Source organism: Oncorhynchus mykiss, chromosome 9 (assembly GCF_013265735.2).
Source record: "Oncorhynchus mykiss isolate Arlee chromosome 9, USDA_OmykA_1.1, whole genome shotgun sequence".
NCBI classification, from domain to species: domain Eukaryota; kingdom Metazoa; phylum Chordata; class Actinopteri; order Salmoniformes; family Salmonidae; genus Oncorhynchus; species Oncorhynchus mykiss.
This window is the reverse complement of record NC_048573.1, coordinates 15,083,562-15,108,687: the sequence shown is the minus strand read 5'-3', so window position 1 is coordinate 15,108,687 and position 25,126 is coordinate 15,083,562. Positions and strand designations below refer to the sequence as shown.

At 41.8% G+C, this 25,126-nt stretch overlaps 1 protein-coding gene across 4 annotated transcripts in view; it reads right to left on the bottom strand.

Moving 5' to 3' along the window:
- LOC118936439 (basement membrane-specific heparan sulfate proteoglycan core protein-like) overlaps nucleotides 1-23,007 on the bottom strand; it is a 100,266-nt gene extending 77,259 nt beyond the window's left edge. For 2 of the 4 annotated variants that reach the window (XM_036987398.1, XM_036987399.1), the window contains exons 1-8: nucleotides 22,817-23,007; nucleotides 18,476-18,520; nucleotides 18,043-18,312; nucleotides 17,638-17,922; nucleotides 16,206-16,478; nucleotides 15,696-15,980; nucleotides 14,444-14,716; nucleotides 12,257-12,520 (exon numbers count right to left, since the gene is read on the bottom strand). In XM_036987398.1, coding sequence (XP_036843293.1) covers nucleotides 12,257-12,520; nucleotides 14,444-14,716; nucleotides 15,696-15,980; nucleotides 16,206-16,478; nucleotides 17,638-17,922; nucleotides 18,043-18,312; nucleotides 18,476-18,520; nucleotides 22,817-22,847 — 1,726 coding nt within the window. In that variant the 5' untranslated portion in view covers nucleotides 22,848-23,007. The remainder of the gene's footprint in view (nucleotides 1-12,256; nucleotides 12,521-14,443; nucleotides 14,717-15,695; nucleotides 15,981-16,205; nucleotides 16,479-17,637; nucleotides 17,923-18,042; nucleotides 18,313-18,475; nucleotides 18,521-22,816) is intronic. The other 2 variants (XM_036987403.1, XM_036987404.1) reach the window with 1 other exon arrangement.
- Between the last annotated feature and the right edge of the window lie 2,119 nt (nucleotides 23,008-25,126).

The following is a 25,126-nucleotide window of genomic DNA, read 5'->3' as shown; positions in this document are numbered from 1 at the left end:
TCTCCGATGAACGTGGTGTGAAAATTTAGCTAGGATAAGTTTTATTTATGGTAGACTCATGTTAAGTATTTGGGACATATTTTGAGCCAACAGGGCAGGGAAGAAATTGAGATATTTGTGTTTGGTTTTAACACCTGTGTATAGGGGGTGCCATTTGAATATTTAATTTGTGGTCATGGGTAATACGTTTTTTTTTTTTTTTAAATGTTGTATTTTATTTTTTAAGGTAAATTAATTATAGTGGTGTTTAATTAACCTATATAAGGACTTTAGAAAGTGCCACCATAGACATGTTTTTCTAAAAAAAATCCATGAGTTTAGATAAAGCCAAACAGTGAGACATTTAGTTCAAATTTGGAAACATGAGAAAACGAGCTACAGACAAATAAGGGGAAAAGGCAGACAGAAGAGCCCTCCCCTGCACTGCAGAGACCTTGAAGGTTGGAGAGCAGAGAGGAGAAGTTTTAAAAGGGAGCCAGGACGAGCAAAGATAACAGAATGTGTAGATAACAGTTACTGAGTGGAGACAAAAGGGAGAATTGGACATGTGGAAAATGAAAGGGGCGCTCCTACATGATAATGTCAGAACAGAGGGATAATATACTAATCTTACCTAAGTCATTATTTAGAGTAGGTAAGGTTGTTACCTGGGCAGAGCCAGGTATCAAAAGGGGGATGGGTAAATTGTGGTCTAGGATAGGATGGGGCCTATTGGATAAGAAACTAAAGATATAATCAGATAAAACATATGAGAAACTGTTTGTTAACCAAGCCTGTATGTCCAGGATTTTATGCATTACAGGTGAACTACAGGTGAAGTCACTCAATCCAGTCCCAGAGGCTTGTTGGGGGGACCATACAAGGACTCCTGGTGACAGCTAGCTGAAAGAGCTACCCGGATTCATATCGCACGGGGGAGGGTAGCACACACATTGCCACTGTCGAACAATAAACAGTGTTCGAGAGGAGAACTGGAATTAACAGGATTCCGGGGGCCATCTCTCGAATGAAGTAACCCTCCCTGTCCTGTCACCCCTGTTTTTGTTCATAGAAGTGAAGATGTGTCTGGCTCTTGCTAGTGATGTGTTCTCTGGGAGAGGGTGGGGCTTTACAGGAGTGTCAGTGTACCTGTGTAATGGGGGAGGGTGTCCATATGGGGATTACATGATAACCAACTTGGGACAATTCTAGGATTGGAGAAGAGGGTATTCTTATAGCATAGGGGATCCCACAAAGGTGGATAGGTTTTCCATCATATGGGGAAAACCTGGTAGCACTGTTGAACTTTGTAAAGGTGATGAAATCCTACTAACCATCAAAACTATTAAGCTCTCTGATGCAGGCACTTACACCCTCGGACTACAAAGGACCGGGACAGACACGATGGGTGTGTTTTCTATTAGGGAGCTGCCAAAACCAGAGGTCCCAGACGAACCAGGGCCAGACACACTCCTCTACCACCCCTGGACCGAACCTGCCACCTACCACCACTGTGTTAAAAAATCCCATTCAGGTAATTCATGTTAGAGACTACACAGCTATTGATCAATTAGGCACTGAGACTGGTTTTGATGGTAGGGACAATTTGTGGCTGTCTTATATGAGGTACACAGCTAAAACCATGAGAAGAAAGGACTGCACTATTTGTAGTCATGCTAGACTTGTTCTGGCTACACACCCATTTGCTATAGGAGAAGGAGAGGGGTGGTTGTGTATTCTGAGAGGTTTTTACCAGGTTCAGCCCAATTCAACCCTCTGTTCCTCTTTGAGCCTTGTGTTTCCTACAGTACCTCCTCATCGGGCCCCTTGGGGTGTTAAGGCATATGGGGGCAATTACAGTTGCATCACGGGTACAGGTAGTGGCATGGACTATGGGAGATTGCCTGAAGCTGATTGCAGCAGTAACATAACCATTTATGCCACTTGTCCAGTTACAGGCCTAAACCAAACTAGTGGTCTGGCTGATGTGTGGTGTATATGTGGACCCAAAAGAGTACTGAGACCCATTCTTAGAGGAGACTGGCAAGGTACGTGTGCTCTGACCAGCTTGATAATTCCACTGACCATTGTTGATGTTACTTCTGAACAGCTGTTGGGTTCTGTATCCAGGGGACCTGAAAACATTCCATCCCATGGGAGACATAGATGTAGTGCTCCATGGACAGAGGATGTAGTTGACATACACACTAACCTGTTGGGAGTGCCAGTGGGGGTTCCTCATGAGTTTCAGGCCTTGGGTAGGAATGATGGACTCTGGCACTTACTACCTATTATAGGTCCAGCCATAGTGGATGCTAGCCAGACTGCATGGATCAGTTATATCTACTATAATCAACAGCGTTTTGTGAATTACCCCCGTGATGCACTCACTGGTCTGTCTGAACAGCTTGAGGCCACATCTAGGGTTGCCAGACAGTCTGCAAGATGTTCGGTGAACAATGTTGCACGTATATTCCTAATAACACCACTCCAGATGGTGGTATAGCTAAGGCCTTTAATGGGCTTGGTGCACTATCTGCTGAGATGAGGACCATGGCGGGGGTGGAGGAGTCTGGACTGTTCTTTTGGTTGGGAGCCTGGTTTGGTAAGTACACTGGTATGGTGGTTACTGGATTTCTGACCCTAATTCTTGTATTTTTATTATTGATGTGTTGTGCTGCTTGCATCATAACGTGTTTTAAGAAGTCTGTTACAGATGTGACTCTAACATGTTTAATCCCATTAATGACTACGGATAACCCCAGTTGTAATTGCTCTGCCTGGGATGCTGTCTATCCCATGACTAAATCTACTGCTAGGAAACCATTGTTTTCCAACAAGGTTGCCAGGGCACATTTCACCTGTGTCAAAATGACGGGAGGCGGTACTAATGTGGGACAGGTTCCTGGGAATTGGTGTCTGGATACAATCAACATTGTTGGGAGTTTCAGGCCAATATCCAGAGCAGATGTGGGGTGGTGGTGTGGCAACACTGTCCTGTTTGATAAATTACCCTCCAATACTACTGGAAGCTGTGCACTTGTTACTCTCCTTTTGCCTGTTTCTATCTACCCTACAGAGGCTGGAGACCTCATCCTTAGGGTCCAGAGGGTGAACCCTGAATATTGGAGGGGACGTTCCAGGCGTGCCACCACCCCATCTAGTGGTGATCCGACGTACATAGACGCCATTGGAGCCCCAAGGGGAGTTCCTGACGAGTACAAATTGGTGGATCAGGTGGCAGCTGGGTTTGAGTCCTCCATTTGTTGGTGATGCACTGTTAATAAAAATGTGGATAGAATACATTCCAGAATCGCATTGCAGTGGATATGCTACCGGCAGAGAAAGGTGGAGCTTGCACTATGTTTGGTGAACAGTGTTGTACTTTCATCCCTAATAACACAGCCTCCGATGGTAGCTTGACCGTAGCCCTAGAAGGTTTGAGGACTCTTAATGGTAAAATGAAATCTCATTCTGGGATTGATACCTCAATGTGGGACTCCTGGATGAGTGCCTTTGATAAATATAAAACCCTGGTCTCCTCCATTTTGGTCTCCATTTCGGTGTTCGCGGCCATTTTGGTTCTCTGTGGATGCTGTTGCATTCCATGTATCCGTTCCCTTACCACTAGGGTTATCTCTAGAGCTATTGACCCTTCCCCCCTTTCCCAGATGTTTCCTCTGCTTGCTAATGACCTGCCCGAATTTGAGGATGAGGTTGAGAGTGCCTACTAGGTTTTGTTTTTCTTTTCATGAAATGCTATGACTGCTGAAATAAGGGATAATGAGTGACACCCTAGTGGGTGTCAAAAAGGGGGGCTTAAATTTCACACCATTTTCTTTTGTTCTGTTTTTCAATGAGCTGTTGTTCTCTTTTGACATGAGGGTTGCAAGTTCCTAGGTGGCTGGTAGCCAATCTAGTACATAGTGGGATCGAATGGAGAACATGAAGGTATTTTAAACTTTGTAATTGTTAGCCTAGTTTATGTCACATCTCTTAGGAGATGTGAAGAGAGGGAATCACAAAACTTTTCCTTCTGGGAAAAGTTTTCTTTTTGTGTCTGGATCTAGTTAGGTTGTGTCACGTCTCTGGGGAGACGTGAAGAGAGGGATTTGTAAGGAAGTGCTATTTCTTATGCAGGTGACCAGCCTACTGCTATTACATTGCTATAACTGAGACAACGTATTTTCACAGTAAAACATGTTAGGTCCCATACAGGATAGCTCCCACACCCACACACACAGCACACACACATTACACACACTAACTGCCGAGGACACACAGATAAGACATACACCCACACATTGGGAGGAAGAGACAGCCTTGACTTGCAGAAACCAGCGCACACACCTAATCTCCTTTCTAGCCGAACATTGTGTGACTGAGGACAGCGCACACACCTAATCTCCTTCTTAGCTGAACATTGTGTGACAAGGAACGGGACGACTAGACTCAGAGGGATGACGGACGGCCCAACAGGGCCAATCCAAGAAGACTACACCTCAGCCTGAACCAACCCGAAGACCCGATCTTCTAGAATCAACCTACTTTCTGTTCTGTATATGAGACATGTGCAAACTGTTAGCGGGGCTTCTTTTCTGCTGGTTCCTTAAGAACCGAATGAAATGGGCCCGTATACGTTGTACCAGATATCTTTACTCATAATTAAACTGTCACTTGTCATACAATAGACCACCTTGTCTGAATCGATCCTTGACCGGCTCACCCTCCTACATATCCCATTATCAACAAGAGGAAGGCATTGTGGATACGAGGGCAATTGTGGTAGATCAGAACAAAGAGGGAGAGGAAACTGTAGGTGAGATTGCGACTGCCGTCGCTCAGGTGGTGCTGGAAAATGAAATTGGAGGTCAAGAGGAGATTGAAATAACGGAAAAGGAAGCGGATGTTTTCAAAATACCGAGGAGTAAAAGGAAGAATTTAAGGGGTGGTGAAGGGTCTAATTCTAAGAGAAAGGTAGAGATGGATAAATCAGTTGAAGATGAACAGGTTGTAGAGATGGGGTTTTCTTCTGGGGAGGATAGCGAGAGTGAGTCATCTGACGCGTCACAACAATATAGTGAGATAGATGGGGTGGAAGGGAGGTATGGGATCGAGAAGATACGTCAATTTCTGATGTTGACAAAAGGGAAGAAATATATGCAGGATTACAATGTAACTGAATTTTCCCTGAACGTGAATTGTTTATTGAATCAGCAAAGTTTCTGATGTCAAAAATTACAGGGGGAGGTTTGAAAAGCCCTGAAATTTCTAGACTCAAGAAAGTGGTCACGAGAGTGATAAGTGATGTAAATGAAAGAGTTCAGTTGCAGTTTTAACTCTGTAAAGAGATGTGGTGGCTGTATCTTCCTCTGTATTTTTTTAAAATCCATGAGCAGTTTTAAGATCTCTTCTATAAACGTAAATGGGGCAAGAGATGTTAAAAAAAGAGCCATGGTGTATGAGTTAATGAGGGGAAAGGGAAGTGACATAATTTTTCTACAAGAAACGCATAGTAATTTGGAAAATGAAGTTATGTGGCAACAGGAGTGGGGGGGGGACAGTGGTGTGTAGTCATAAAAACTCAAAAAGTGGGGGTGTGGTTATCTTGTTCTCAAAAGGGTTTTTGCCTTTGTCATATGAGGTTGAAGAGGTAGTTGAGGGGAGGTTATTAAAAGTTAGAGCAAGGTATGAAAACATCAATATGTGTCTGATAAATGTATATGCCCCAGTGGTGACAGTTGAGAGGGTATGTTTTTTAGAGACATTATCAAATACCATTGAGAAATGTAACAAAGAAGATTATTTGTTTATTGCTGGGGATTTTAACTGCACAATTAGCGATTTAGATAGAAATCACCAAGAACCTCATATAGCCTCAAGGACGTTTTTAAAACGCCTTATTGTAACAAATGAACTGTGTGATATTTGGCGGAGTCAACATGGAGGAACAAGGCAGTACACCTGGGCGCATGTGAGAGAGAACATCATCTCTATGGCCAGGTTAGATAGGTTTTATGTTTTTGAGCGTCAATCTCAGGTCTGTAAATCAAGTGTGATAACCCCAGATCATTGTTTAATAACAGAGGTGGTGTTCATTAACGATGTAAAACCTAAAAGCGCATACTGGCATTTTAATATAACTTTATTGAGTGATGCTCACTTCAGGAACTGTTTCAGTTTTTTTTGTGAGAGGTGGAGGTCTCAAAAGGCCAGTTTTGTATCCCTTCAACAATGGTGGGATATAGGGAAAATCCAGATTCAACAATTTTGTAATCAATACACGAGGAATGTCACGAAGGATATCACCAGATCAATGAAAGCCCTAGAGATTGAAATAGTGGAACTCATGACGTTGGTTGAGACCACAGGAGATCGAGGCCATACTCAGGCCCTCAAGAGGAGAAAAGCTGCATTGGCAGACCTGCTGGGTATCAGAGCACAGGGGGCACTGGTGAGAAGTACAGTGCCTTGCGAAAGTATTCGGCCCCCTTGAACATTGCGACCTTTTGCCACATTTCAGGCTTCAAACATAAAGATATAAAACTGTATTTTTTTTGTGAAGAATCAACAACAAGTGGGACACAATCATGAAGTGGAACGACATTTATTGGATATTTCAAACTTTTTTAACAAATCAAAAACTGCAAAATTGGGCGTGCAAAATGATTCAGCCCCCTTAAGTTAATACTTTGTAGCGCCACCTTTTGCTGCGATTACAGCTGTAAGTCGCTTGGGGTATGTCTCTATCAGTTTTGCACATCGAGAGACTGAACATTTTTCCCATTCCTCCTTGCAAAACAGCTCGAGCTCAGTGGGGTTGGATGGAGAGCATTTGTGAACAGCAGTTTTCAGTTCTTTCCACAGATTCTCGATTGGATTCAGGTCTGGACTTTGACTTGGCCATTCTAACACCTGGATATGTTTATTTTTGAACCATTTCATTGTAGATTTTGCTTTATGTTTTGGATCATTGTCTTGTTGGAAGACAAGTCTCCGTCCCAGTCCCAGGTCTTTTGCAGACTCCATCAGGTTCTTCCAGAATGGTCCTGTATTTGGCTCCATCCATCTTCCCATCAATTTTAACCATCTTCCCTGTCCCTGCTGAAGAAAAGCAGGCCCAAACCATGATGCTGCCACCACCATGTTTGACAGTGGGGATGGTGTGTTCAGCTGTGTTGCTTTTACGCCAAACATAACGTTTTGCATTGTTGCCAAAAAGTTCAATTTTGGTTTCATCTGACCAGAGCACCTTCTTCCACATGTTTGGTGTGTCTCCCAGGTGGCTTGTGGCAAACTTTAACCAACACTTTTTATGGATATCTTTAAGAAATGGCTTTCTTCTTGCCACTCTTCCATAAAGGCCAGATTTGTGCAATATACGACTGATTGTTGTCCTATGGACAGAGTCTCCCACCTCAGCTGTAGATCTCTGCAGTTCATCCAGAGTGATCATGGGCCTCTTGGCTGCATCTCTGATCAGTCTTCTCCTTGTATGAACTGAAAGTTTAGAGGGACGGCCAGGTCTTGGTAGATTTGCAGCGGTCTGATACTCCTTCCATTTCAATATTATCGCTTGCACAGTGCTCCTTGGGATGTTTAAAGCTTGGGAAATCTTTTTGTATCCAAATCCGGCTTTAAACTTCTTCACAACAGTATCTCGGACCTGCCTGGTGTGTTCCTTGTTCTTCATGATGCTCTCTGCGCTTTTAACGGACCTCTGAGACTATCACAGTGCAGGTGCATTTATACGGAGACTTGATTACACACAGGTGGATTGTATTTATCATCATTAGTCATTTAGGTCAACATTGGATCATTCAGAGATCCTCACTGAACTTCTGGAGAGAGTTTGCTGCACTGAAAGTAAAGGGGCTGAATAATTTTGCACGCCCAATTTTTCAGTTTTTGATTTGTTAAAAAAGTTTGAAATATCCAATAAATGTCGTTCCACTTCATGATTGTGTCCCACTTGTTGTTGATTCTTCACAAAAAAATACAGTTTTATATCTTCATGTTTGAAGCCTGAAATGTGGCAAAAGGTCGCAAAGTTCAAGGGGGCCGAATACTTTCGCAAGGCACTAAGTTTCAGGGAATATCTGAAATGGATGCCTCATCCAAATTTTTCTTTGGTTTAGAGAAAAAGAATGGACAAAGACAAATTATTCATTGTCTCAAATCAGCTGTTGGACAAGAGCTCACTAGCCCTAGTGAAATTAGAAAGAGGGCAGTAGAGTTCTATGCTGAGCTCTACAAATGTGAGTACAAAGAGGACAAAACAGTGACACAGCTGTTCTTTGATGGGCTCCCAAAGGTGGCTGCAGAAGCTCAGGTTGAGCTTGAGCAACCATTGTCTTTGCAGGATTTATACACTGCATTAAAAGGCATGGAAAATGGAAGGGCACCAGGCATTGATGGGCTTCCCGTTGACTTTTTAAGTCTTTTTGGGCTATGCTGGGAGAGGATTGGTTAGAAGTAGCTAATGATAGTTTAACCGGAGGGTTACTACCAATGAGCTGCAGAAGGGCTGTCCTCACCCTACTGCCCAAAAAGGGTGACCCGAGGGAGGTGAAGAACTGGAGGCCGGTGGCTTTATTGTGCACTGATTATAAGATATTGTCAAAGGCTTTGTCCAACAGGCTGAGGGAGGTGATGGGGCAAATCATACATACGGATCAGTCCTACTGTGTTCCTGGCAGGCAGATAGGGGATAACATTTCTCTGATTCGTGATTTTTTGGACGTCCCTAGGGCTATTGGGTTGGATGCTGGTCTAATTTCAATTGATCAGGAAAAGGCATTTGACCGAGTTGAACATCAATATTTATGGCACACGTTTGAGGCGTTTGGGTTCAGCTCTGGTTTTATTGCCATGATAAAGGTGATATATGGTGACATTGAAAGTGTATTGAAAGTTAACAGTGGTTTGAGTGCTCCTTTTAAAGTGTGTAGAGGTATTAGGCAGGGATGTTCTATGTCAGGGATGTTATATGCCATTGCTATAGAACCACTACTAAATAGCATTAGAAGTCGCATTGCAGGGGTGTGCCTTTCAGAGGATATTCCTCCTATTCGTCTTTCAGCCTATGCTGATGATGTAGTTGTGCTAGTGAAAAATCAAGCGGAGGTGGATAGCTTGAGTCTAATGGTTGATCGTTTTAGGGGAATATCCTCTGCAAAGGTAAATTGGGAAAAAAGTTGTGCTTTACAGATTGGAGAATGGTCTGGAGGGATCATGCCTTTGCCAGGGGGGCTAGATGGTGTAAGGGAGGTTTTAAGTATCTTGGAGTGTACCTAGGAAATGAGGGGACTATGGAAAACAATTGGAGTGGGGTGGTTGAAATGGTGGAAGGGAGGATGAGGAGATGGCGTTGGTTATTATCTTGTATGTCATATAGGGGGCGCACTATTATAGTTAACAATGTGATTGCCTCTGCACTGTGGCATCTGTTGTCAGTTTTAGAACCACCATCTGGCCTTCTGGCTAAGATACAGGCAATTATTGTGGATTTCTTTTGGGATAAATATCACTGGGTTCCACAAAGTGTTTTGTATTTGTCAAAAGAGGAGGGGGGACAAGGTCTTGTACATCTTGCTAGTAGGGCTGCTGCTTTCCGGTTTCAGTTTATTCAAAGGTTGCTTTATGGACCGGAAAATGTGGTGTGGAGAGGGGTGGCAGGTCTTATATTACAGCGGGTTGGAGGATTAGGTTTAAAGAAGGCTTTATTTCTGGTTGATAGTAGTCAGATTTCTAGGGAGGGAGTACCTCCGTTTTACAGAGGCCTTCTCAGAGTGTGGAGCATAATGAAGGTGTCCAGACGAACTTCAGCGGAGTCAGTGGATTGGCTGTTGGAGGAACCTCTGGTGTATGGGGCAAGACTGGATTGTACAACTGCAGCTGTTCCACATTTCTCCAAGATTCTGGTGAAGAGGAAAATCATCACTTTAAGACAGTTAATGGCCATGGCTGTGCCCGCCTTAATGGATGGAAGACGGGTGGCAGAACATTTGGGGATGAGGTCGGAAAGGATTGTCGGACAAATGCTGGGGAGCTGTAGGAAGGCTCTGTCAGCGGAAGAATGGGGTATGCTTAGTAGCCACAAGAAGAAGGTGCAAGATGAAGACGTCTCATTTCCAATACTAGGGATTACACCAAATATCCCAGAGTCAGAAAGAAAGGCGTTATTGCTGGATTTGAGAGGGTTGGAGGAGGTGGGTTTGGATGACGTGAATGGGAAGGAATTGTATGTGTGTCAAGGTGTTGAATAAAGATAAATTGAAAAATAGAAAAGACACTCCATGGAGGGTAAAATTGGGCATTGATGACAAGGTAAAGCCAGCATGGAGAGCACTGTACAAGCCACCGTTACAAAAGGGTACTGGTGATATGCAATGGAGGGTTTTTACATGGCATCATTGCAGTTAATGCTTTTGTATCTGTTATTAACTCAGATGTTAGAGATGGATGTCCTTTTTGTAATATAAGAGAAACCATTTTTCACTGTTTTATGGAGTGTGAGAGGATAAAACCTCTATTGGAAATGCTGGAATCTTTGTTTAAAGCTGTAGGGGAGTTTTTCAATAACACTGTGTTTATTTTGGGGTTTCAATATAGTAAACAACAGAAAAGAAAATGTCAAATGTTAAATTTTATTTTGGGACAAGGTAAGATGTCAATTTTTCTGAGTAGGAAACACAAGATAGAAACGGGATATGGGCAGGATGTAAGATGTGTTTTTAAAGGATTAGTGAAAGCAAGAATAAAAGTAGATTTTGAGTTCTTTTCAGCTGTAAAATATCTCCTATTATTTGAGGAGAAGTGGGCCTACAAAGGAGCGCTTTGTTTTGTAGAGGAGGGGAAATTATTTTTTGCTGATGAAATAAGTTGAATGTATATGTTCTGTATTTATTTTTGTTTAGGAATTACATTTGTTGTTTCATTTCTGAAAAGGCAGTGTGTCATTATTTATGTTAACACTTGAGTAAAAAATAAAGGTTTTATAAAAACTCAAACTCTCTTTCTTTCTCTCTCTCGGAGGACCTGAGCCCTAGGACCATGCCTCAGGACTACCTGGCATGATGACTCCTTGCTGTCCCCAGTCCACCTGGCCGTGCTGCTGCTCCAGCTTCAACTGTTCTGCCTGCGGCTATGGAATCCTGACCTGTTCACCGGACGTGCTACCTGTCCCAGACCTATTATTTGACCATGCTGGAAATTTATGAACATTTGAACATCTTGGCCATGTTCTGTTATGATCTCCACCCGGCACAGCCAGAAGAGGACTGGCCACCCCTCATAGCCTGGTTCCTCTCTAGGTTTCATCATATATTTTGGCCTTTCTAGGGAGTTTTTCCTAGCGAACGTGCTTCAACACCTGCATTGCTTGCTGTTTAGGGTTTTAGGCTGGGTTTCTGTACAGCACTTTGAGATTTCAGCTGATGTACGAAGGGCTATATCAATACATTTGATTTGATTTGATATCCTCAATGGTGCTGCCCGTGTTGTAACAAACATCATAAATGCACAGCTACAAAGATGAAACCTCTATACAAATGCTTTCCTTTATGTTAAAATATGAAGTTTAGGAGTCAGTGTACAGGACAGACTCCTCTCAATAGAAATACAGTCTGTGTATCAACAAATACTTTGTCCTAAAATAATTTGACAATGTGTTTGTTATTGCTTTGGAGTTTGGACACTTCACAGAACAACACTGTCCCATCACTGTCCCAATACTTTAACTAAGAATTCTGACACAATAGAAAAAGTGTCCATCTTTATGACAAAAACACAAAGTAACTCACCTTTTACAGTGAGAGTGACATGATCACTTGGTTGTGAAGATGTGGGTCTAGACACTCTGTTCCCTCACACCAGTACTGACCCTGGTCAGACACACCAGATCTACTGATGTGAGAGACTCCAATGTAATTGTAACCAGACTGAGATACTACATTATCATTCCTGCCTTTGTACCACTGATAGATCCAGCTACTGTCAGACCCTACTGAACACGTCAGAGTAACTGTCTCACCAGGGAACACAGGGTTTAGCTTTACAGTCAGAGTAGTTTTGGGAAGAGCTGTGAAAATAATGCACAAAACATCTGGATACCTGCCTGGTAATTCAGCAGATGCTGTAACATTGTGATAAAAGTATATTTGACATATGTTGACTCCATTCAGTTAGAATTTACAGTGTATTTATCTGTATTTAGATGAACCCTCATTGGCTCTACATTTAGAAAGCCCAGATTGAAGACAAACAGTGACCTCACCAGTGATGATGATGGGGAGAGCTGAGCTGTGATATGACTTCTGGGGCCGACCTTTCCTCATCCCAACACACTGGTACTGACCAGCCTGGTCAGGGAGAGAGATGGTGATGGTTTTTCTGGAGTGAATGAGAAGCTTTTTATTGTATCTGAACCAGCGATATGTCCAGTCTGTGTAGTCTGATATGTCACACTGCAGAGTGACTGTCTCTCCAGGGTAGAGGAGACCCTGTGGAGTGACTATCTTCACTGAGGCCGTGGGCAGAGCTGTGGAAACAGTTATATGAAGACAAATGCAGTCAGAGCAACAATCTTTCCAAAGAATGATCTGACTTCAGTAAGTAGTACAGTAACTATTATTTTAGACATATAAACTATATATGCAAAAGTATGTGGACACGCTTTCAAATGAGTGGATTCGGCTTTTTCAGCAACACCCGTTGCTGACATGTATAAAATCAAGCACACAGCCATGCAATCTCCATAGACAAACATTGGCAGTAGAATGGCCTTACTGAAGAGTTAAGTGACTTTCAAAGTGACACCGTCATAGGATGCCACCTGTCTAAAAAGTCAGTTTGTCAAATATCTGCCACGCTAGAGATAACCTGGTCAACTGTAAATGTTGTTATTGTGACGTGGAAATGTCTAGGAGCAACAATGGCTCAGCTTTAATATGGTAGGCCACACAAGCGCACAGAAAGGGACCGCCGAGTGCTGAAGTGCAGAGCGTGTAAAAATTGTCTGTCCTCGGTTGAAACACTAACTACTGCGTTCCAAACTGCCTCTAGAAGCAAACTCGGCACAATAAATGTTAGTCGGGAGCTTCATGATATGGGTTTCCATGGCCGAGAAGCCGCACACAAGCATAATATAACCAATACAATAGAGCAGGGTACCGTTCAGTAGAACACAGCACAGTAGATTAGTTTACAGCACAGTACAATAGAGTAGGGTACAGTTCAGTAGAGCACAGTACAGCAGAGTAGGGTACAGTTCAGTAAATTACAGTACAATAGGGTAGGGCAACGTTTCAGTAGAGCACAGTACAACAGAGTAGGGTACAGTTCAGTAGAGCACAGTACAATGTAGTAGGGTACAGTTCGGTAGAGCACAGTACAATAGAGGGGTAAAGTTCAGTAGGGTAGAGTACAGTAGAGTAGGGTACAGTTCAGTAGAGCACAGGTACAATAGAGTAGGGTACAGTTCAGTAGGGTACAGTACAGTAGAGTACAGTATAGTACAGTAGAGTAGGGTACAGTTCAGTAGAGTACAATAGAGTAAGGTACAGTAGGGCACAGTACTATATGGTAGTAGTAGTGTTTTGCTCAAATATATGTCAATGTTTGGGGTCCTGGATGGCTGGAGCCCCCCCGTAGGCTATACATCTCAATACTCTACACTTTTTCCTGAAGTCTGTACTTGTCCGCTCCCCACATGGTGGTCCTCTGTAACTCAGTTGGTAGAGCATGACACATGCAACATTAACACATAGATATCCTCAATGGTGCTGCCCGTGTTGTAACAGACATCATAAATGCACAGCTACAAAGATGAAACCTCTATACAAATGCTTTCCTTTATGTTCAAACATGAAGTTTAGGAGTCAGTGTTTGGGACAGACTCCTCTCAATAGAAATACAGTCTGTGTATCAACAAATACTTTTTACTAAACCAATTTAACAACGTGTTTGTTATTGCTTTGGAGTTTGGAGACTTCACAGAACAATACTGTCCCAATACTTTAACTAAGAATTCTGACACAATATAAATAGTGTCCATCTGTATGACAAAAACACAAAGTAAATAATATTTTACAGTGAGAGTAATAGCATTACTTGGTTGTGAAGATGTGGGTCTAGACACTCTGTTCCCTTCACACCAGTACTGACCCTGGTCAGACTCAGCAGCTCTACTGATGTGAGAGACTCCAATGTTACTGTAACCAGACTGGGATACTACATTATCATTCCTGTCTTTGTACCACTTATAGATCCAGCTACTGTCAGACTCTACTGAACATGTCAGAGTAACTGTCTCTCCAGGGAATACAGGGTTCAGCTTCACAGTCAGTGTAGCTTTGGGCAGAGCTGATAAACAATCACAGATTAGACATATTACCTAAACTGGATACACGAGTAGCTGTTTCAAATTACACTGTTATAGTGATACTGACTATAGTGAACTTACCAGTGACACTGATGGTGACGACATTACTGGGTTGTGACCTCTGGGGCCGATCTGTCCTCAGCCCCTCACATCTGTACTGACCAAGCTGAACAGTAAGAGTGATGGGGATGGTGATATCTATGGCTTTACTGGTCTGACTGGGAAGGTGATGGTTGTATCTGAACCAGCGATATGTCCAGTCTGTGTATCCTGGTATGACACACTGCAGACTGACTGTCTCTCCAGAGTAGAGGAGACCCCGAGGAGAGACACTCACTGAGGCCACAGGCAGAGCTGTAGAAAGACACATGAAGTTAGTTGATTCATATAGAATCTGCTCTATCATGATTAAATGTAGTTAGTTGAGTCATACATAGAATCTGCTCTATCATGATTAAATGTAGTTAGTTGATTCATACATAGAATCTGCTCCATCATGATTAAATGTAGTTAGTTGATTCATACATAGAATCTGATCTATCATGATTAAATGTAGTTGTTTCATACATAGAATCTGATCTATCATGATTAAATGTAGTTAGTTGATTCATACATAGAATCTGCTCTATCATGATTAAATGTAGTTAGTTGATTCATACATAGAATCTGTCCTATCATGATGAAATGCAGTTAGTGCAACAATCACCACATGTATTTAATTATATAAAATGAGAAAAAAAGGAATTTATAGGTAACTGGCAAAATATATGAACCTCATGAGTCAATGAGGGATACAAAGTGTATTGAAGCAGGTGCTTCCAAACAAGAGTGGTTCCTGAGTTAATTAAGCAATTAACAACCTAACATGCTTAGGATCATGTATAACAGTACCGGGCAGGTCCACTTGCCCATTGTTTTGGCTTTCATGTCTATGCCCCCATGGAATGACAATACCCCCATCCACAGGGAACGAGTACTGCCTGAATGGTTTGGTGAGCATGAAAATTACGTAAACGATATGCCATGGCCATCTCAGTCACCAGAACACAACCCAATTGACCACTTAGGGGACATTCTGGAGTGACGCCTGAGACAGCGTTTTCCACCACCATCAACAAAACACGACAGACACTTAGAATCTATGCCATTGAAGCTGTTCTGGCTAGAGGTCCAAAACCCTATTAAGACACTTTATATAGTTGCTTCCTTTTATTTTGGCACTTACCTGTATTGTTGCTATTATAACTAAGAATACTGACAAAAAGACAATGATTGACTCAAAATGAATAGTGTCCATCTTTATGACAACAAAACACACAATAAAGTTAATCACCATTCAGGGTGATAGTGACAGGATCACTGATGATTGATGATATGGATCTGGACTGGATCTCTCCCTGACACCAGTAGAGACCCTGGTCAGACTCAGCAGCTCTACTGATGGTGAGGGTGTCTCCTGTTATAGTGTGTCTGACAGACTGGGTAACTACACTATAATTCCTGTCTTTGTACCACTGATAGCTCCAGATACTGTCAGACTCTACTGAACATGTCAGAGTAACTGTCTCTCCAGGAAACACAGGGTTTGGCTCTACAGTCAGTGTAGCTTTGGGCAGAGCTGTGAAAACACATCACAAATTAGATATTACCTATCCTAAAGACGTGAAAAAAGATCACATTCAGAATTAGAAGAGCCCATTTAGTGGTGGAACAGATGAAGTGAACACATTTCCTAAACTGGGTACATGAGTAGCTATTAAGAATATATCTTCAAAGGCAAAGAAAAGTTTTACTCAGAATTAGGAACGTCCAGTTAGTGACGGAGCATCAAAAGTGAACTCACCAGTGACACTGATAATGATGTCATCACTAGGTTGTGACCTCTGGGGCTGATCTGTCCTCAGCCCCTCACATCTGTACTGACCAGCCTGACCAGTCTGGGTGATGGGGATGGTGATATCTATGGCTTTACTGGTCTGACTGGGAAGCTGTTGGTTGTCTCTGAACCAGAGGTACCTCCAGTCTGTGTAGCCTGGTATAACACACTGCAGACTGACTGTCTCTCCAGAGTAGAGGAGACCCTGAGGAGAGACACTCACTGAGGCCACAGGCAGAGCTGTAGAAAGACACATGAAGTTAGTTGATTCATATAGAATCTGCTCTATCATGATTAAATGTAGTTAGTTGAGTCATACATAGAATCTGCTCTATCATGATTAAATGTAGTTAGTTGATTCATACATAGAATCTGATCTATCATGATTAAATGTAGTTAGTTGATTCATACATAGAATCTGATCTATCATGATTAAATGTAGTTGATTCATACATAGAATCTGATCTATCATGATTAAATGTAGTTAGTTGATTCATACATAGAATCTGCTCTATCATGATTAAATGTAGTTAGTTGAGTCATACATAGAATCTGCTCTATCATGATTAAATGTAGTTAGTTGATTCATACATAGAATCTGATCTATCATGATTAAATGTAGTTAGTTGATTCATACATAGAATCTGATCTATCATGATTAAATGTAGTTGTTTCATACATAGAATCTGATCTATCATGATTAAATGTAGTTAGTTGATTCATACATAGAATCTGTCCTATCATGATGAAATGCAGTTAGTGCAACAATAACCACATGTATTTAATTATATAAAATGAGAAAAAAATGAATTTATAGGTAACTGGCAAAATATATGAACCTCATGAGTCAATGAGGGATACAAAGTGTATTGAAGCAGGTGCTTCCAAACAAGAGTGGTTCCTGAGTTAATTAAGCAATTAACAACCTAACATGCTTAGGATCATGTATAACAGTACCGGGCAGGTCCACTTGCCCATTGTTTTGGCTTTCATGTCTATGCCCCCATGGAATGACAATACCCCCATCCACAGGGAACGAGTACTGCCTGAATGGTTTGGTGAGCATGAAAATTACGTAAACGATATGCCATGGCCATCTCAGTCACCAGAACACAACCCAATTGACCACTTAGGGGACATTCTGGAGTGACGCCTGAGACAGCGTTTTCCACCACCATCAACAAAACACGACAGACACTTAGAATCTATGCCATTGAAGCTGTTCTGGCTAGAGGTCCAAAACCCTATTAAGACACTTTATATAGTTGCTTCCTTTTATTTTGGCACTTACCTGTATTGTTGCTATTATAACTAAGAATACTGACAAAAAGACAATGATTGACTCAAAATGAATAGTGTCCGTCTTTATGACAACAAAACACACAACAAAGTAACTCACCATTCAGGGTGATAGTGACAAGATCACTGATGATTGATGATATGGATCTGGACTGGATCTCTCCCTGACACCAGTAGAGACCATGGTCAGACTCAGCAACATTACTGATGGTGAGGGTGTCTCCTGTTCTAGTGTGTCCGACAGACTGGGATACTACATTATCATTCCTCTCTTTGTACCACTGATAGCTCCAGATACTGTCAGACCTTACTGAACACGTCAGAGTAACTGTCTCTCCAGGAAACACAGGATTTGGCTCTACAGTCAGTGTAGCTTTGGGCAGAGCTGCGGAAACACACAACAGACATTTTTAAAACAACTAAACAGCATCCTTAAAATGGGGCCCATATTCAAGTGGTTATAAGAACAGAAGCACAGATGTGAATGAGAGATAAGATGACGTACGTGTCACTGTCAGTCTGACTGCATCACTCCATTTAGAATCCTGCTGCTGATGTGAACCCAGACATCTGTAGTCACCACTGTGGGAAAACTCAGCTGCACTGATAATACATACATGTTCTTTCTGTGGACATTGATCTGGACTGGGTGTTAACCATCTGTACTCCCAGTCAGTGACTCCTCCCCCCTGTATGACACATCTGAGAGTGACAGACTCTCCACTGAATATCTGGGAGCTGTTGGGGTGTATGGTCAGAACAGCCTTCGACACTCCTGCACAAAATCAAACCAGCATGGTACAATTGCCTTATATATGTTATTTCGAGACACAAAAACTCAAAATATGTCCAGCCAAAATCAACTTTAAAAATCACAAATAAAGAAATAGAATGAAGCATTAAGACATGGAGGCTTGATGAAGTGAACAAATATCTACCATCATCATCTTCAGAGTGTCCAGAGTTGATGAGTGTATTCAGCACTACAACAAAGGAAGTCACATTGCACCAATATTAGCTTGAAATAAATAACAACTTGCCATATTCATGGTACTGGTTACCACATCTGTCTTGTGCTTTTAAAGGTGCAATCTGAGATTTCTAATTAAATGTTTGCACATTTCAATTAATCATATCCATTGAAGTGTATAACTTTTAATCGCCCCATTATGGAAAAAACGAATGATTCCACAAGTGGGAAATTAAATGTTTTGGAACACTTCACATGTGATGATATTTCACATATGGATTTTCACATGTGACCACATAACCTTTCACATGTGATCATATAACCTTTCACATGTGATCATATAACCTTTCACATGTGACCACATAACCTTTCACGTGTGATCATATAACCTTTCACATGTGATCATATAACCTTTCACATGTGATCATATAACCTTTCACATGTGACCACATAACCTTTCACGTGTGATCATATAACCTTTCACATGTGATCATATAACCTTTCACGTGTGAAATCATGTAAAAACATGTCGTTTTGGAACACTTCACATGTGATGATATTTCGGGTGCGTTTGTAAATTCACTCTGGAGTGCCAGAGAGTGCTCAGAGTGCGCTCTGGTGGCCTTAAATTCAGTGCAGTGTCAGATTGTCCATTCATAAATTCAGAGTGTTTATTTCTCGGAGCGTTTAGAGCGCACACTGGAAGCTCTGGCCGAGGAGTAGGGTTGATCCAAGAGTTCTGACTTCACAATGGCAGTCAAGCACCCAAGCTAACTGGCTAAAGATAGCTAGCTTGCTATCTACTTCCAGATATAAATGAGAGAACACCTCACACTGACCATTTTACTTGCCCTAGCAGAGTGTTTTCATGTTTTGCCATATTCAACGGATATTGAGCATTCGTAAATTCATCAGTTATTCTGCGCTCTGGCACACTCAGACGTTGAGTGCTCTGAAATCAGAGTAGATAGCCAGAGTGAATTTACGAACGCACCCTTCATATGAAGTTTCTCATGTGGATTTATTTCAGATGACATTTCACAGGTGATGCCCTGCAAACAGAAATGAGTCATTAGGATGTCCCCGGAACCTCACGCAGTTGCAATGTTTCCAACTTTCATATTTGGAACAATTTGACAAACATGATTACAATATGTTTGTTTATTTTTACTGAATTTATTATTCAAGATGTCTATTATTATCCCCTTGACCAAGAAAGGGAAAGTAACTGATCTGAATGACTACCGACCTATAGCACTCACTTCCATCATTATGAAGTGCTTAGAGAGGCTTGTCAAAGACTATATCACCTCCTCCCTCTCCGACACACTAGACCGTCTTCAATTCGCCTACCGCCCCTACAGATCCACGGATGACGTAATCGCCATTTCATTGCACACTGCCCACACCCACCTGGACAAGAGGAATGCATATGTGAGGATGCTGTTTATCGACTACAGCTCAGCCTTCAATACCATAGTGCTCTCTAAGCTCACCAGAAAACTCACAGCCCTGGGACTGAACTCCTCCCTATGCAACTGGGTCCTGGACTTCCTGACCTGCTGCCCCCAGGTGGTGAAGGTAGGCAACATTACCTCCTCATCACGGATTTTCAACATGGGGGCCCCACAAGGGTACGTCCTCAGTCCCCTCCTGTACTCTCTGTATTCCCCCGGCTGCATGGCCTCACACAGTTCTAACTCCATCATCATCATCAACTGACAACTTGACAATAGTATGATTGATTACCAACAATGACGAGATGGCCTACAGGGAGGAGGTAGGCACTCTGACGGTGTGGTGCCAGGTAAACAACCTCTCCCTCACCTTCAGCAAAACAAAGTGTACGATTGCTAACCTCAGGAGGACCGAGGCTGGGCACGCCCCCATCCTCATCAATGGGGATGACATGGAGACGGTAAAAAACTTAAAGCTCCTCTGGGTACATATCTCTGCACAACAGTGACTCTTTACCCTCAGGAGGCTGACGAAATGTGGCCTTTCCCCGAGGGCCCTCACAGTATTATACAGGAGCACCATCAAGAGCATACTGTTGGGCTGCATTCATTTAACATGTCCTCACCTGGGATTTTGAACCAACCTTTTGGTTCACAGCATTCTGATCATCCTGCGATGCCACAAATAATGATTGATTTCACCTGTGTTCCTACACTTAGGACTTCAAAGTAAATCTCAGCGTTGTTTAAAATACACTCAATAAAGCCTATTATACTGTATGTATCATAGTTATTCAGTTTACAATTGGCTCATTCATCCACCTCCTCTCCCCTGTAACTATTCCCCAGGTCGTTGCTGCAAATGAGAACGTGTTCTCAGTCAACTTACCTGATATAATAACGGATAAATAAAAATAAATAAATAAAAAAGGAGTAACATTAAAATCTATTATATTAATCATAGTAATTCAGGAGTAACATTAAAATCTATTATATTAATCATAGTAATTCAGGAGTAACATTAAAATCTATTATATTAATCATAGTAATTCAGGAGTAACATTAAAACCTATTATATTAATCATAGTAATTCAGGAGTAACATTAAAATCTATTATATTAATCATAGTAATTCAGGAGTAACATTAAAATCTATTATATTAATCATAGTAATTCAGGAGTAACATTAAAATCTGTTATATTAATCATAGTAATTCAGGAGTAACATTAAAACCTATTATATGAATCATAGTAATTCAGGAGTAACATTAAAAATGATTATATTTATCATAGTGATTCAGGAGTAACATTAAAACAGACTAATATGCGAGCGTTCTGACACAGAAATGGTTGTCTTGCATCACCCAGGTGGATGCAACACATTGCTTGTGGATGTGGTGAGTTTCCCCCTACTATGTAAAGCTTTTTGAGTACCTCAGTTGGTAGAAAAGCTCTATATAAATCCAATCAACTTTTAATTTTGTTGTCACAGTAACTTCTCATAAGATCACGTGATAACATGAGATCACATGTGAAATTCATGTGTTTTTTCCATACGGATAGTGCCACTGTCTTATCCCATGATAACGCAAAATAAACTGCTATTTTATGACAATGTTTGTTAACAATGTCAGTGTAAACAAACAAAGTACATGAATGAATTACTCTAGCACCATTCCTCAGCCGTATACCACAACAAGTGGCACGGTGAATTACAGACTGCAGCTTGAAATGGCCATTGACATGTTCTGCAGCAGCATTGCATGTATTAGGATGACTCATGCACTGGAGGCAGCTCTGCAGTGTCGTCACTATCAGGCACAGCCACAAAGTCATCAAATCTGATTTTAAACCTAACCCTGACCGTAACCCTAACTTTCACCACAATGCTAACTTTATGCCACACCTTAAATTAGGATAAATATTTTTTGTTTTTTTCATGTCTTTTTTTTAATGTTTAGACAATTTAGACTTTGCAGCTTGCCCGTCTAGTGGATATCGCTCAACTCTGCCTCCAGCAAAAGATTAATCCCAATAAACGTCAACCTGCCGTTCTGGGTACAGAGAAAGTATGGAGACCAAAAACGCCAAAACACCATTTAATCTCTTAGTACACTTTACTATAACTGTAGTGACGAAACTCTCAACCATTTACAACAATCACAACTTGATACTAGAACACATCCAACAAATATAGCATTTTGCATTCATTGTCATTGACAGCACATTTAGCAACCACTGAGTTAGAGCTACTCTTTAGTTCCTGAGTGGTGACTTGGTTAAATGCTCACCACACCACCACACCATCTGCTATACAAGCTCAGGTTCTCACAGAGATGCTACTTCAATATAGGATGGTCATTCACCCCACCTCATATACAGATATATGATATTAATTTAAACTATATTGTCACAGCAAAATAATCCTGCAGCAACCGGATTTGAATGTTTAGTCCATAATGTTCCTTGATTGGTGGTTTGGCTATTAGCTGGCCAAAAGTAGGCTACTTGAAAAGTGCAATACTGTTAATAATGTGTTGGTTTTCAGTTAATGTATGTAAATCAAAAAGCTCATCTGCATTTCCTGTGGTGAATGACAATTCTTAGCAACAAAAGACCGACCAAATTAAGATCCTTCATCTGTGGAGCTATACCATATTTGCTGCTATCCAACTTTAGTCTAATTTACTAATAAGTATTTGCACTGTTTTATCAATAGGTACAAAATACACTAAAAAGCTAAAACATGAAACTGTCTTAATTTACATGATTGTCTTATTCCTTTTTTCCATCAAAGGTTTAGTAAATCAGGTAATTAGTGTTCATACACAAACACATTCACTCAGTACTTACAGAGTAACACACAGATCAAGGTGGACTCCATTCTGTCCTGCTGGAACTCTGAACTACAGTTCTTCTGACGAATCCCTCTACTTCCTATATGATGACAGACGGATTAGTTCACGTCTCTTTACCGTCACACAGAGAAATAGAGAGAGAAGCTTTCTACAGAAATGTACAAAGACTGAGAGAAAAAAAGAGTAACGGTTGCTTGCGAGTTTATTTTCTGACCAACATCTTGTGATTCGCTACATTGACTCACACTGGTTTCTTCCTCTTTATTGGATAAAAGGAGGGTGAAATGAGAATAGATACTTGAGATGAGATCAGAGCTTGTAATTTGATATCAGAATGTGCAGATAGATAGCTAGATAGATACTGACTATAGGCCTCCCTTCAAGCCTAGGGTGCTAACCTCAGTTGTTCCACTTAGCCCAAATAGACATCTTCACCCCCACCTCCTTCCTCACTCCCTGTCTTCACACACACTACTGCTCAGTAATAGCCTGTGTCAAAACCACAGTCAGCTAGCTAACTCATTCATTACTCAGATGGTTTTGAGGGACACATTTAGTTAAAAAAAACTGTCCGATATGTATTTGTTAGTGTGTTGTTTATGAGATGTGTCACAAACCGGCTCAAAGCCCGTAACAAAGGGAGACAACGTGGAGATAAGGATTAACAAAATATATATTTATTAACTAAAGCAACTAAGGAAAATATACAATGGTGTGTGTAATCAGTAGTGTAAGTGAGTGTTTTGCATGCATGAATGTGATAATGCAGGGTGTTGAAAGGTGCCAAAGTAAACAAACAAAAGGCCACCAAGAAGCACAACACAATCTACAAAGGTGTCTGCATGGAGAGAGTCTCCTCCATGAATGTGGAAGAGGTCTATTTATCCTGGGAGACACCTGACCCAGGTGTTTCCCATGTAGCTGACGACCCTCCCAACTCCGCCCACCGGCATCCTAATAAGGAAACAAGAAAAAAGACAGAATACGGCGGGAGTGGGAGGGTCGTCACACCTCTTAAATATTGCTTCCTATGCGCAAAGGTTGCTGAGGTCTGAGGTGGAGGTGGAGGTTGGTTGGTGCAGGTGGAGGTGTGAACACATAACCCCTCATCAATTTGGGACGCAGAGGCTGTGTCAATTTGGGACGCAGAGGGTGATATGTTGTTCCGGGGTCCTTGTCGGTCCCCGGTTTTATGGGGGGGAATGTGACGACCCTCCCACTCTGTCTGCCGTATTCTGTCTTTGTTCTTGTTTCCTTATTAGGATGCCGGTGGGCGGAGTTGAGAGGGTCGTCAGCTTCATGGGAAACACCTGGGCCCGGTGTCTCACAGGATAAATAGACCTCTTCCACATTCATGGAGGAGACTCTCTCCATGCAGACACCTTTGTAGATTGTGTTGTGCTTCTTGGTGGCCGTTTGTTTGTTTGCTTTGGCACCTTTACACCCTGCATTATCACATTCATGCATGCAAAACACTCACTTACACTACTGATTACTGATTACACACACCATTGTATATTTTCCTTAGTTGCTTTAGTTAATAAATATATATTTTGTTACTCCTTATCTCCACGTTGTCTCCCTTTGTTACGGGCTTTGAGCCGGTTCGTGAGAAGTGGGACGATGTATCAGGATAATGTCTTTTTCATGTGTATGTCTGGTCCTTTCAGTCAACATAAAAATCTCATTGCTTTATCAAGAACAGTCCCCATGCCTCTATCAGAGAATGGCGAAACGATGCTAAAATAGTTATTGCTATTGCTTGAAATCCTATTGGGAATCAATTTAAATAAATAATACACACTTCTAACAGCACATTACTCAACACTAGTAGACTCATGTTGCCTACGGAAGGCCTACAGTATATCGAAAAATACTACGTGACTCTCCGCCAATAATTACATATAGAGGATTGGAGGATTCTAAATTAAAACCAAAACCTGCCTCATGGGTCTCCCGGTGGAGACCGGCACGGGTATCTGTAGCAACGCATTTTGCATTGCGATGCGGTGGAGAGGGTAGTAAGGAGTAGGCTGAAGAAATTCGGCCTATAATGGCACTCAGATGCACAATCGAGAGCATCCTGCCAGGCTATATCACAGCCTGGTACGGCAACTGCTCCTCCCACAACCGTATGGCTCTCCAGAGGGTAGTGAGGTCTGCACAGCGCATCACTGGGGGCAAACTACCTGCCCTCCAGGACACCTACACCACCCGAGCCACTGCCTGTTCACCCCGCTATCGTCCAGAAGGCGAGGTCAGTACAGGTGCATCAAAGCTGGGACCGAGAGACTGAAAAACAGCT